This window comes from Coptis chinensis, chromosome 2 (genome assembly GCF_015680905.1).
Source record: "Coptis chinensis isolate HL-2020 chromosome 2, ASM1568090v1, whole genome shotgun sequence".
Lineage (NCBI taxonomy): Eukaryota > Viridiplantae > Streptophyta > Magnoliopsida > Ranunculales > Ranunculaceae > Coptis > Coptis chinensis.
In genome coordinates, this window is record NC_141457.1 from 19,676,204 (window position 1) to 19,689,659 (window position 13,456).

At 36.4% G+C, this 13,456-nt stretch overlaps 2 protein-coding genes and 1 pseudogene across 2 annotated transcripts; all 3 read left to right on the forward strand.

Moving 5' to 3' along the window:
* The first annotated feature begins 265 nt into the window (after nt 1-265).
* On the forward strand, nt 266-2,018 carry LOC147515260 (E3 ubiquitin ligase PARAQUAT TOLERANCE 3 pseudogene; annotated as a pseudogene).
* A 492-nt stretch (nt 2,019-2,510) lies between these two features.
* Nucleotides 2,511-5,893, forward strand: LOC147515261 (uncharacterized). The gene is made up of 4 exons (XM_086586399.1): nt 2,511-4,931; nt 5,052-5,134; nt 5,242-5,316; nt 5,405-5,893. Exons 1-4 carry the CDS (start codon nt 4,259-4,261, stop codon nt 5,696-5,698), a joined length of 1,125 nt encoding a protein of 374 aa, XP_086442525.1. The 5' UTR covers nt 2,511-4,258; the 3' UTR covers nt 5,699-5,893.
* Nucleotides 3,238-4,083, forward strand: LOC147515262 (protein FAR-RED IMPAIRED RESPONSE 1-like). The gene has a single exon (XM_086592851.1). It carries the CDS (start codon nt 3,238-3,240, stop codon nt 4,081-4,083), a length of 846 nt encoding a protein of 281 aa, XP_086448977.1.
* Nucleotides 5,894-13,456: the final 7,563 nt, after the last annotated feature.

A 13,456-nucleotide genomic window follows, 5' to 3' on the forward strand; every position in this document is an offset into this window, starting at 1 on the left:
ATTGATATAAAGAATAAGTATTTTCAAATGGTTTGAAAATATATGGGGTTGAAGTTACTCTGGATGTTCTAATTTTATTTTTGAGAATTTTATAGTTGTTTTATTGGTGAAATAAGTTTACAGGTTAGGAATTGAATTGCAGGTTATGTAGTATTTTTGGCAGGAAAAATATAATAATAATATATATTTTTTGAAAATAAATAAATAAATTAGATGACGGTTTTAGAAGAACTGTCATAGTGTAAACTATTTTATAACTATAATTATGACGGTTACATATGAGGCGTCATAATCAAATTTACCTACTATGACGTTTTAAAGGCTAATATGAGGCATCATAATCAAATTTACCTACTATGACGTTTTAAAGGCTAATATATGTCATAATAGGAGGAACTTTTAAGACTTTTTTCTATGAACTGTCATAACTTTAATGACGGTTTTTCAATCAGAAGGTGTCATGATATGTATTTCAGCTAAAAATTGTCATAAAAACCCCTTTTCTTAAGTAGTGAAACTATCAATCCACCGATTCAGAAACTTCCGAACCCTCTTTTTAGAAACCTTCCAAATTCGTGTGATAATCGAAACAACAAAAACATGTTTTCCTTACAAATCTAAAACCTATATATATATATATATATATGCCCAATTGCCCACCCTTACAATTTTCTTTCTACTCAGTTCCAAAGTTTTCTTTTAGCCTATTTCCGTTTCAAGATTCTATCACCATCCTTACGAGATTGGTACGTGAAGATTGTTGGTCCAAGCTGGTGCGAAGATATAACAAAGTGTAACTGAGATAGAAAATAGTAGAGAAATTGTAACAATTTGTTTGTATTAGTTAAAGTTCAATACCATTATATTCTCTTGGTTGATTGTGGTTTTGTGTTTCTGTGTTTGGTTATAAAACTATGCGTTCATCTCATCATAAATACTAAAGGATAAGATGGAAATTTATTATAAATATAAAAGTGCGTTAGAAGTATGGAAGGGGTTCTGATTTTGACTTTGTCCTCTCTAACGCTCAAACTAATGAAGAGTATCTCGAAGAAGAAATGATTATACCAAATAATACTTCTGTTTTAGTTCGTAGAATTCCTTCGCAGCCTCGGTTGCGCTTTGTTGCTAATAACCAGATCGTAGTGACTAAAGTTATTGAGAAAACCATTGTTGAGTGTCAACAGCCTAGTTTACCTGAGGTGGTAGAAGGGGATGACTTTGGGGATGATGTGTATACTGTCCCTGAAGTTGTTGCAGTTCCATGCAACTATGTGGTTACCCTAGCTTTGGAGAAAGCCGACGAGGATAGGAAGATTAAGGCAATGATCGAGTCATCCACCTTGGAATGGCAAATGCAGCCTCAAGGCGGCTTTGGAAGGGGTATGGTAGGGAGAATGAATGGGGGCAAGGATTTGGGCAATGTATGGGAGGGCGAACGAATGGAGGACGGGCAATTGGGCAATGTGGTGGGTATGAGAGGAAGACTCCTCCTGAAGGTTATGTCTGTCACACATGTAACACTTCTGGACACTTTATTCAGCATTGCCCTACTAATGGGGATCCTAATTATATATGATAGGAGAGTGGTGAAAAAGCCAACTAGCATTCCTAAGTCAATGTTAATCGAGACCACATATGGCTCATATGCCTTGGGAGGTGGTGCAGTTGTTGTGTTTAAGCCGAATGAGACTGCTTTTGACAGAGAAGTCGAAGAAATATCTTCTTCTAGTCAGTCCTTAAGGTGTGTACTTCCATCGGAGCTCCATTGTCCATTGTGTAGAGACGTAATGAAAGATGCTATGCTGGCAAGCAAATGCTGTTTTGATAGCTTTTGTGATAAATGTATCAGGAACCACATAATCTCAAAAGCAGCGTGTGTTTGTGGGGCGACGAATGTATTTGCAGATGATCTTTTGCCCAATAAGACAGTTAAGGATACCATCAACCGCATTTTGGAGTCAGATAGCAGTCAGAAGTGTTGGAAGTGTTATACAGGTTCAAGATCCTCGTTGTGATTAGCCAAAAGTTGTTTCACCGTCTCGTTATGTTGCCTCCAAGGGTGGAGGACCACCACCGTGTCTGAAGAAAGATAATCCTGAGAGGAAGCAGGCTAATCTAAAATTCCATTCACTGATAGAGGTGGCATTGCTGAAGAAGCAGACATGTCTTAAGTAACTTTTGAGTTAATGCCCGAGAAGGAGCCAAAGTTACGAAGAAGTGCTCTGCACGGTGAAGAAGAGGAAGTGCAACATAAGATACCTACTAGTGAGGCAGTAAATGAAAAGAAAACGAAGACAACTCCTCTTCCCGTAAATGCGGCTGAGTTGCATTGGAGAGCGTCTCAAGATTGTGCTACAGGATATTATATTATGCCTCCTGCTCATTCACCATATGACCCATACTGGGGTGGCATGCAAATTGGTATGGATGGTTATATGGTTCTTTACGCCATTGCAATGCCTTACACTCAAAATCCTTTTGGGGCCAAAGATTTCCTATGACTACTGGAGTCCGAATTTGTTCACCAGCAATTTTGCTGGTGGAATTCACCAGCGCCACAAATTCCCCACGTGTCCAACAAATAGTTACAAATAAAAAAGACTCTTTTTATATTTTTCCATTTATTTTAAACTAAAAAAAATATTCTAATAAACCAATATAGAAATAACAATTTTTTCCACGATTTTCTCCTCAAATCAGTGCGTACTCTCTCTCTCCTACTTCCCTCCAACTTCCGTTCTCTCTCCCGCCCTTCTTTTATTCTTCATCTTCTCCACTCCTATACTTTTCTATATTTTTCCTCTAATAGTAATTAAATATGGAACCTGAAAACGAAACCAGAGAACAATCAAATAGACCATCATACGAGGTGAGTCCTGTACTTGGAATGACATTCGAGAGTATAAAAGAGGCTAATGATTACTACAACAGTTATGCAAGAGTTGTTGGGTTTAGTGTAAGGATTAAAAGATCAAACAGTGGTCGTTCAGATTCTAAAAAAATAATAAAGTGTTGTTTTTGTTGTTCATGCGAAGGGGTATACAAAAAGATAAAAACGCCTGGAAAAAAAAAGAGATGAAAGGCGATTTGGATGTTTGGCGGAATTCGAGATTAGGCTGAAGAATGAAAAATATGTTTTGACTAAGTTTTTTAGTGAGCATAGTCACGATCTCGTGTCCCCCAATGAATTCTAATTTATTGAGGTCTCACAAATCATACGGCTCTCAAGAAGAAATGGTGAAGAAAATGCATTCAGCAGGATTAAAACCAAGTCAAATTCATGCTTATGCTTCTGCAGAAGCTGGAGGGGCTAAATATCTAGATTATACTCGGAGTGATTTGAATAATCTGTTACAGAAAGAGCGAAGAGAGTTTCTGAAAAAAGGAGACGCACAATGTCTTCTTAACTACTTCAGAGAGAAAAAGAAAGAAGACAAATTCTTTTTTATTCTATTGATTTACAACGAAGAGAATGAAATAACAACACTTTTCTTTTGTGATGCAAAGGCAAGACGAGACTACGGGTTGTTTGGTGATGCAATTGCTTTCGACACAACCTTTAAAACAAATAATTATCATATGATGTGTGCGCCATTTGTGGGTATCAACAGTCATGGGCAGACAGTTATTTTTGGGTGCGGATTATTAAGTGACGAAACCACAAAATCATTTATTTGGTTGTTTGAGACATTCTTGGAAGCAATGGGTGGGAAGCATCCAAAAACTATTTTTACTGATCAGGCTATGGCCATTTCTAATGCGATTGAGGTGATATTCTCTGAAACTAGTCATCAGCTTTGTCTTTGGCACTTACGTATGAATGCTTTAAAGAATTTAGGAAAACTTGGTAAGTTCAAGAAAATTATTAAGCAGTTCACAAAATGCATTTATGAACCAGAGACAATAAGTGAATTTGAAGATAGTTGGGCATCCATGCTTAAAGAATATGGGTTGGAAGAAAATCTTTGGTTGCTGAATTTGTACAAGTCACGCCAAAAGTGGGCACAAGTATATGCACACGCTTTTTTTGCCAAGATGACAACAACTCAAAGAAGTTTAAAGCATCAATGCATTTCTTAAACAATATTTAGGAAATACTCTCATTCTTCGATTGTTTGTTGATCAATATTCAAAAGCTGTGGACCATCTTCGTGAGAACGAACGAGTAGTAGAAACTAAGTCTACACAGATTGCACCAAACTTATTGTCTACTTGGTCTGTTGAGAGAGAGGCATCGAAAAAATATACAAGAAAGATGTTTAGTATTTTCCAGCAAGAGTATACTAAACTTCTTAACCTTCGTTTAGTGCAGGAATCAGACGATGGAAATACTAAAATTTACAATGTCAAGGAGAGGGGAAATGACAGAAAGGGTCATTGTCGTACAGTGACATATGTGCAATCAGAACAAACCGTGCAATGTTCGTGTAGAAAATTCGAATTCCAAGGTATCCTTTGCTCTCACACATTAAAGTTGTTTCATGAATTGGATTTCACAAGTCTGCATTCTTGTTATTATTTGAAAAGATGGTCAAAAGATTGCATAAATGAAATTATCTACGATGCATACGGGGAGGCTATTCAAGGTGGCTTGGATCCATCAACAACAACTCGTTATAGTGAGTTGTCACATATTTCACAGAATGTTATTGCTATTGGTGCAAAGTCAGATTCTTTGTGTGCGTATGGGAAGTCAAAGATGCTAGAACTCCACAAGGAATTGGAAGCCTTAGATATTTTAGAGAAGAAACATCCTCAGGGAGCTTCACAAAAAAACACATTAGATATTGATGATCCACCACAAGACTCATATGATGATGTGCAGCTGAGAGCACCAAAACTGAAGCAGAACCGAGGCTCGTCAAAAAGAAAGAGAGGTGTTATCGAGAGGAACACACGAAAGAAAAGCGTCCAATCTAAGCAAAAAGGTTTGTATTAGTATAAATTCATTTTTTTTTAAATATTTTTTTTCCTATACATTGTTCACAGGAAAAAGAAAAAAGAATAGGTAGTAGTCACCAGTCACGTTAACATTGTGAGTTTTGCAGGTACTGAAGAAGAAAATGCAACCATGACACAAGAACACGAGCAAAGTAACCTAAACAATTTTGATGTTCAAAATGCTACTCAGGTATGATATGAAAGATTATATAACTATTTTTTTTTTCTTGTTAGTGTTTATTTGTGTTAGGTAAACACTTGGATGGCTACATATTGTTGACATTCATAACTGTACAGGAGTCTTTGACACACCAACCACCAATGAAACCAAACCACGACGGTGGTATTTCAAATGTTCATCAATTTTCACAGGTTAAAACTTGTGTGTATAGCTTGAATTTTCTTGATTTTTCAGCACGATACATATTAGGTAGGTGGTAATCCAAATGTTTGTATACAGGATTCAAGTGGTTTTGCTCACCAAACACTATGGAACTCAAATCAGATGTCACTTATGCAGCAAGGAATTTATCCACCAGCTTATATGACGGGGTACCCAATGATGTATGGCACCGATGGTGCTTCACAAGTGAATCGTCAACAAGAAAGTGATAGACCATTATTTTTAACCACTGACCGGGATACGAATCAATCCTACATTCCAAGCGAAGGTCCTGTACCAATGTTTTACATGCCAACAAATCCAGGAGGTCCGGTCCGTAGATTAGATTTTCAAGACTCTTCAAGGGCTTAGTAATCGGACGTCACAGGAATACGCATATATGTGAAGTAGAGAATAATTTTACGCAGACATTATTTTTTTTTTCCTTCGAAGGGGTTATGTTTACTTTTGTTTACTCTGGTTTTAAGCAAGTGAATACTTTCATATGTTTTAATGTATTACTTTGGTTTTTAAGTCAATGCCTAATTTCATATGCACATGCTTTCTCAGTTCTTACTCTCTTGAATGGCAGCTCTTAAATCCTTTTAGTAACTGAGCACCCAACTTCTTATACGCACTAATGTTACTTGGTCACCAATAGGAAACATGCATAGTACAATGAAAGATCAAGCGCAAAACGCATCAGATGATTTTCAGTAAAATAGGAAGTCGTCGCGGTTACTAGAATCACCGGTTCCCAGTATAGAGTTCTGAAAACTAATAAGCTTATTTACCAACTTAGGATGAAAGGCCAATGGAAGTGATATAAAATGAGAATAATCGAGATTTGGGCTTTAACTGCCGAAATCAATATGGTGGTATCATATATGTTGCATATAAAGGACTGAAACTATTAAAGCTCGACAAAATTTCTCCAGAAGGAAGAGTGAACAAAGCAAAATCACTCTCCCGATCATCATTAGGATCAACACTCTCTTTGAATGCGACTGTATCTATTCGATCTTACACATCATGGATCCATTTGAAGCCACAAGTACCCCTCAAGTGTGTGTGTCCTTTCTGCACACTTAAGCACAAGCATCGGTTCGAAGGAAGCCCGGTGGAAGACAAAGGAGCCATGTTTGGGACATTAACATCAAGGGGAAGCATGCGAAACTCAATGTCAAGTTCCTTGAAGTTTTGACCATTTCCTCGGTCGGTGAGCTCTCCTTACCCACCGTTCTCCCATGTCTTGGTGGTTCATTGTATGTGTCACCCGTGATTTGCCCATTTTAAGGTTGTTCATATCCTCAACTTCTTTCAAGATTACTACAAATGGAGCTGCATGCGGTGCTCTTTCTTGCTCTCAATACACCCGCAAAGGAAAACACGGAATAAAAGAGACATAAAGTTCTCATTATCAAATACAGATTCATGGATTCAAGAAAGCTACAGGTGTATTTGAGAAAATGAAAGAACCAAGGAAGGGATTACGTCACATCTGTTATTTTTTTCTGTTTCATTGTTGCGATCTTTTACGTGGGTCTTGATATATGAATGCAGAATTCAATTGTATCACCCATATCCGGACTCGGTAGAAATTACTTATTGGCATGGTAGCAAGAGCCTGTTGAATAAAAAAATCTTTTGGTTGTCATATCTCGGGAACACGGTATTTAGGATGTTCATCTCCTCTACCACCATATGAGAAGATTGTGAGTGCGACCTTTGTTGGAAATAGCGGTAAAGTTGAAAAAAAATGTCTTTAGCAAACGAAATACATAAACTGAAACGTTATGATGGTATCACACATTAGGATAAAGCCAACCAATGTCAGCATATCTAAACAATCAAAAATAACTTCAGAGGTAATAGTTGATGCTTGGAATCCACAGCAGGACTAGAGAGAAGTAAGGAAGAAATCTCTATTTTATTTTTTGATTGGTAAAGTATAGTTAATTTGATATCTAAGAAATCTCTATTTTTTCAACAACTGTACAGCAGCCAAACAGGAAGCCTCGAGTAGTGGAAGCAAACAATACATAGGCTCAGTCTTAGATCCTTCTTCCACCCAAGAAATTTACAGCACGACTTGGAGGAAAAGACACAAGAAACCAATACTAATTTGGCATCGATTTTGAAGTCTACGGATCTTAGTGGATTCGAACCACCATCTCTTGGGATATGTATGCGCCGCATTTTGATCCCAAGTGCTTTGCCTTTTAAGCTAAAGATCCATTTAGAAAAGGGTGAGCAGGGTCGTCAATGTGTACTATGCACCATGAGTGCAGCCAATGAATTTGCAAATAGATTGTAATGGCTAAGATAACTTAGGTTCCCTCTAAAATAAGGACAAAAATAACGGGAGTTAACGACCAAATTTCAGGATGGCTTTTGGGACTATTGGCCAGGTCTTAAGAGACAAGAATGAACTAGGCGGTCTCATATTTAGCATGCTTAGCAGAATCAAGAAAAGATGAAGGTAGGAATCTTACTTCAGCATGAAAAACAACTAGAGCAAATCCATTGAAACACCTGATGATAGACTGCTGGATGTCTAGCCCAAGATCATAGGGAGCTTTCACGGTGGACATCAGGAGATCTGGCCTCCGGGAGTAAAACATGTGGATGTTGATAGCCCTCCCTTCTCTCATCCTAACTTCCACCTGAAAAGTGCAAAGAAAGTAAATATTTACGACTAAGATTTCTCTCGTATAATTGATTAATAACGAGTGATCAGTGAGGTTTCAGCAAGTGATGCAAAAAGAAAATTTTATTGGCAAGAAAAACGGATGAAAATCAACCGAAACAAAGAAAGAGGGGAACCTAACAAATTGCACTTATTGCTGTAATATTGATGATTTTATAGCAATGAAATTCTCATATATGAGTAAGAAAATAAATAACCACATAAAACAGAAAGTTTACTTCACATGGTGTACTATGAGGAATAATATTCACGGATCCTAGTTATGAGTTTCAAACTCAACTAAATTATCTTAATCATCTAAAGACAGAAGTAAAATGTAATAAGATGGATCAATGAAGCTAACTAAAGCAGGCATTCACCCATTTGTCATTTCCACTTGCATAAGTGCTTGGCAGACTTATTTAAATTAAGAACCGGGACTTCCACTAAAAGAAGGCAACTGAGTGATTTCACTACATGATCAAAATTTTACCCTTGCAGGATGATTATTCGGGCTCGGGACTGAGCTTGAGCAAAGTTCCTCCTTGACACAATGACACGGCAGGGTAAAGTAGGTGGAAAACTGTTATAAACACCAAAACAAGTTTGAAATGGAATACAGAAAACCTACGAACCACTACAATCCACTAGCATCCTCAACTCCAAAGGATCAACATAGCGAATAAACTAATGGGAAACAATAATTAAAATATAATTTGAAAGCCAAATACGTAAACAGCAACGCTAAGATTAACAAAAAAATATTAAATTCACGATGACAAGAGTACAAACATAGAGAAACTCACCTCTGATCTTGGGAACAACAGACCACAGCATGTAAAGTCTATCATTAAGCAACTCCCTGCCGCGTCTTTCAGCCATCAGATTCATAGCAGGAGGCCCCTTTTTCTTCCCCTTCTGATCTCCACCACCAGTAGTTATTGAGAGAGAGGAATTACGGATGAGAGAGGGGAGTTTTCAGTTTGGGAAAGAAGATAAGAGAGTTTTGGAGAGAAGCAAGACAACTAGACAAATCGTGGAAAAAATCGTTATTTCCATATTAGTTTGTTAAAATATATTTTTTAGTTTAAAATCAATGGAAAAAAAAAAAAAAAAAAAAATAGTCTCTTTTATTTGTAACTATTTGTTGGACACGTGGGGAGTTTGTGGCGCTGGTGAATTCCATCAGCAAAATTGCTGGTGAACAAATTCGGACTCTGACTACTGTCCCACCTCAGATAAATCTGCCACGAAAAATGGGCTTTAAGAGAAAGAGTTGTTGAGATAGAATCATTCAACATCAAAAAAGGAAATCCACGCCCTCCCTTTTTGTATTCTATGCCCGAAAAAAAAGGACCTTCATAAAAAAAAACGAAACCCTCTGTGAGAACCCCAATACCAAAAAAAAAAATCTATGAATACCTTCAAACGCCCTTGCCTATTAAGTTATGGTTCCTCTTTTAAAGTTTTGATTTCTTTAGTATACCTTTTACTATGGTTTTTGATCTACAATTGTTTTTTTATTGGTGTCAGGTAACAAATAAAGAGGAAATTTTTGATGTTCAAGATAAACAATCTCCTTCCCCGCTTGGGTGGATTCATGAAAGTACTTACAACGGACACTATTATTCTTATTGTACTTTCATGATAATTAAGTTCACTCCACGTCCATTTCTACATTTGGTATTGATGTAAAATCCAAGACTGTTGAGTAATATCTTTATTTTGCAACAATTGCACGTTTATAAGTTACTGATTTTACCAAGGCATGATCCAAACAAAAACAGAGGGTGCCCGACTTCCCCTTGAACACTAAACTAATTTCTTGAATTCTTTTCTTTTTCTTTTCTTTTTTTGTGGTGGGTAGGGGGGAGGGACCGTGAAGTCACCCCCATGAACCTAATAAAAAACGAAACTCAAGCCACTGATTCAGAACCTTCCAAATTCTATTTTTAGAAACCTTCCAAATTCGTGTGATAATCGAAACAACAAAAACACGTTTTCCTTACAAATCTAAAACCCACCCTTACAATTTTCTTTCTACTCAGTTCCGAAGTTTCTCTTAGCCTATTTCGTTTCAAGATTCTACCACCAACCGTACGAGATAGGTACATGAAGATTGTTGGTCCAAGCTGGTGCGAGGATATAACAAAGTGTAATTGAGATAGAAATTAGTAGAGAAATTGTAACAATTTGTTTGTATTAGTTAAAGTTCAATATCATTATATTCTCTTGGTTGATTATGGTTTTGTGTTTCTGTGTTTGGTTATAAAATTGTGCGTTCATCTCATCATAAATACTAAAAGATTTGTCATGGCAATAAATATTTTGAAGGGTCTTTTTGTTTTTATTTTTTTTCCCATAGTTGTTGTTCGTCAGGTTATTTTATTCAAAAATGAAAATAAAATCTCTCTACACATTGAGGTTTATTGCTTATGAACGAAGCAATATATAGTAAGCAATATATAATGTCAGTTAACTTGCTAATTGAATCTCATTCAATTTTTTTTTTATTGTTTGATTTAGGGAACTGAAAAATTTATTTGTGGATGAGAAAGGTCCAAGCCTGGAAAACATTAGGGATGAGAAAGTTTTATAGATAATGGGCCCTACTCACACCGTGACAGGCTTTAGTTTGGGTTTCACCGAATCAGAAGTTTCAAAGTTCGTTTCCAAATTTATTTATAGAAACCTTCCAAATTCGTTTCCAAATCTTACAAAAACCCTCATTGGAATTTCATATATATGTATATATACCCCCTCCCTAACAAAATTTCCTTTGATAACAAATTGTAATTGGCCTACTCGGGCATTTCGTATAAGAATCTTTAGAGTTAGGAACATCCATGGTTTTCACTTGACTTCTAGGGGTTTTATTGGTAACCTGAGTAGTATGTCCATTTTATGGTGTTTCATTTAAAAAAAAAACTTCTATATATACATAAAAAAATTCCTAAGAATCCCTATACATAAAAATGAACTTAAAAGAAAAAATCATCTATTAATCAGAAACATTATGGAATTTTCTTTTATGTTATAAATATATAAAATTAAATCACGCTCATGGAGCGTGCACATACGGCTAGAATTATTTAGAAAAAGAGGGAAACAATTGTGGAGAGCACTTGAAAAGTAAATAACCAAGACTGGCCTTATTTTGACTTCGAATTAGTGGTGGATGTTGTTATGGATTGATACATGTTGCTAGAAAATAGTGGGATCGAATGTCTTTTTCATTTTGTGTTTAAGTGACAAATTCGTCTTCTTGCCCCAAGTTTCTTATACTAGAAGTGCATTCAACTGACGTCCATGTTGTAGAATACACATTGAAAATGTCATTGATAAAATCATTTGGTGGAAAGATAAGAAGGGAGTTCATACAGTCAGGTCTGCTTACAAGTTACTTGCCAAAGAATATGAGGAGGGTGAGAGTTCTAGAATGAATAAAAAAAGTATAAGGAGGATCTAGAAAATAAAAACTGATGCAGCCACTCAACTCTTTACATGGAAAGCTTACATGGGAGGTCTACCCACTGGAGCAGTATTGATGTAGAAGAAATTTAAGGGTGATGTAAGTTGTGTTTTCTGTGAAAGGCATGTTGAAACTGATTATCACATTTTCTTTGGTTGTGAGTGGAGTAGAACACTATGATATGGATCAAACATAAGTTAGAGGGCAGATGCAAAAGAAGAAAAAGATATCAGATGTTGGCTTGATGATTTAATTAGCTGGGAGAGAGACAAGGATCTACAGGCTTCCAGTACCTATGGTTTATGTATGATGCATGAAATCTGGAAAGCAAGAAACAAACTCAAGTTCGAAAGAAAGAGCAGCAGTTTTCAGGAGCTCTACACAATTGTGAATCAAACAGTCAAGAGAATCACAGAAGCCTATACTGCAGAGAACAATCCATCCCCTAATGGCCAGGATCTACATCATGTCAAAAACAAAACTTTAGATTTTAGCGTGCGCCATAGGGAGTTATACAGCAACAGGAACCTCATCTCCTTTGATGGTGCTTTTAACAGATGTGAGAATAAGGGGGCGTCGGGCACAATATGCAAAAGTCCAGATGGTAAATTACTTGGGGTAGCATACATGAAATTCAGTTGTCAAACAGCTATACAAGCATAATGTTATGGAGCAAAAGTCACAACTGCTCTAATTCAGAAGCTAAAGCTAGGGCCCTCTATAGTCTTGGGAGATAATCGTCAGTTGATGGACGTGCTTGCAGGGAATGAGGACAGCTTAGGTTGGCAAGTAGAGGAACATGTGAAGAAAATCTTAGATTTATTTCAAGTTTGTAATATAAATAATGAGTCCAATTCTGAGTTCTTTGGGATAAGCCGTAACACCAATGGAGATGCCTATGAACTGGCCAAGTGGGCAACAAGATATATAGGAATTGGACCTCCTCCAAATTGGGTTTTTGAGTCTGTAGCTCTTCTTATGAGATTTTAAAGAAATGGAAAAAAAAAAAAAAAAAAAAAATCATAACTAAGTAATTGCACAAAAGTGAATTCTCTTTTCAGATATTTTGCAACACAAATACAGTATCAACACATAATACAAACAACACCAAATTTGCAGTGATACAAACAACACAAACAACGCCAATATTCCAACTAATCAGGATTGACTGATTGGCATCATAATACACCAGTCTAAATACTATTGACGCCAAATTCTCTACATCTTTTATCACTATATTTGCTAGCTGCCTAGCTCAAATCATATTATATTTGGCAATCCCTTTTGCTGGTTTGAAACTTTTAAACTGTATGCATGTCCTCGCTGTTGCGCCATTTAACGTTTCTTTTTCTTTTTCTTTTTTTAAAAAATAAGCTTACAATTCCAGAAGAGCTAGCTTATATAGGTTCATAAAAATGAAGCTTTATTAGTAACAGAAATGCCACTTACTGCTCATACATTTCTCTAGCACGCTGAATACCATCCCCCTTTGAAGAGTGAAAATTACATTCACAAAAGAAACTGAAAATCCCACCTTCAGTGTCTTTAGCTATAAGAGCCGTAAAAATCTAAACCAGCTTATCCATATAAGCTCTGTGATTTGAGAAAAACTTGATCTCCTAACAAAAAACAGTACAGAGAAAGAGATTCTTAAAAGTGCGGCTACTATTGAAAGCATCAAACAGTACTATTTAACCCTTTTGAGTGTCCGAACTGGATTGTCTGCTGCCCTTGAACAAAATATACAAAGGTTCGTTACACAGAGTAAAGGTGTCTTGAAAATTGTTAAGCACCATATTATGTGATAGTTGTACACATGGAAATAGGACAAAGATATAGGTAATACCAAAACAATGAATTTATGTCCAGTCCAATGAAGGATACATAAGCCAGTTAGCTAATACAATGACAATGACCATAATATACTTTAATATAATGCACACAAACAAATAAATCATAAATGCCATAC

Coding starts and splice junctions, on each gene's coding strand:
- LOC147515262 (XM_086592851.1), top strand. CDS start 3,238: ATGGTGAAGAAAATGCATTCAGCAGGATTAAAACCAAGTCAAATTCAT.
- LOC147515261 (XM_086586399.1), top strand. CDS start 4,259: ATGTTTAGTATTTTCCAGCAAGAGTATACTAAACTTCTTAACCTTCGT. Junction 5,135..5,241: donor ATGTTCAAAATGCTACTCAG/GTATGATATGAA, acceptor ATAACTGTACAG/GAGTCTTTGACACACCAACC. Junction 5,317..5,404: donor ATGTTCATCAATTTTCACAG/GTTAAAACTTGT, acceptor GTTTGTATACAG/GATTCAAGTGGTTTTGCTCA.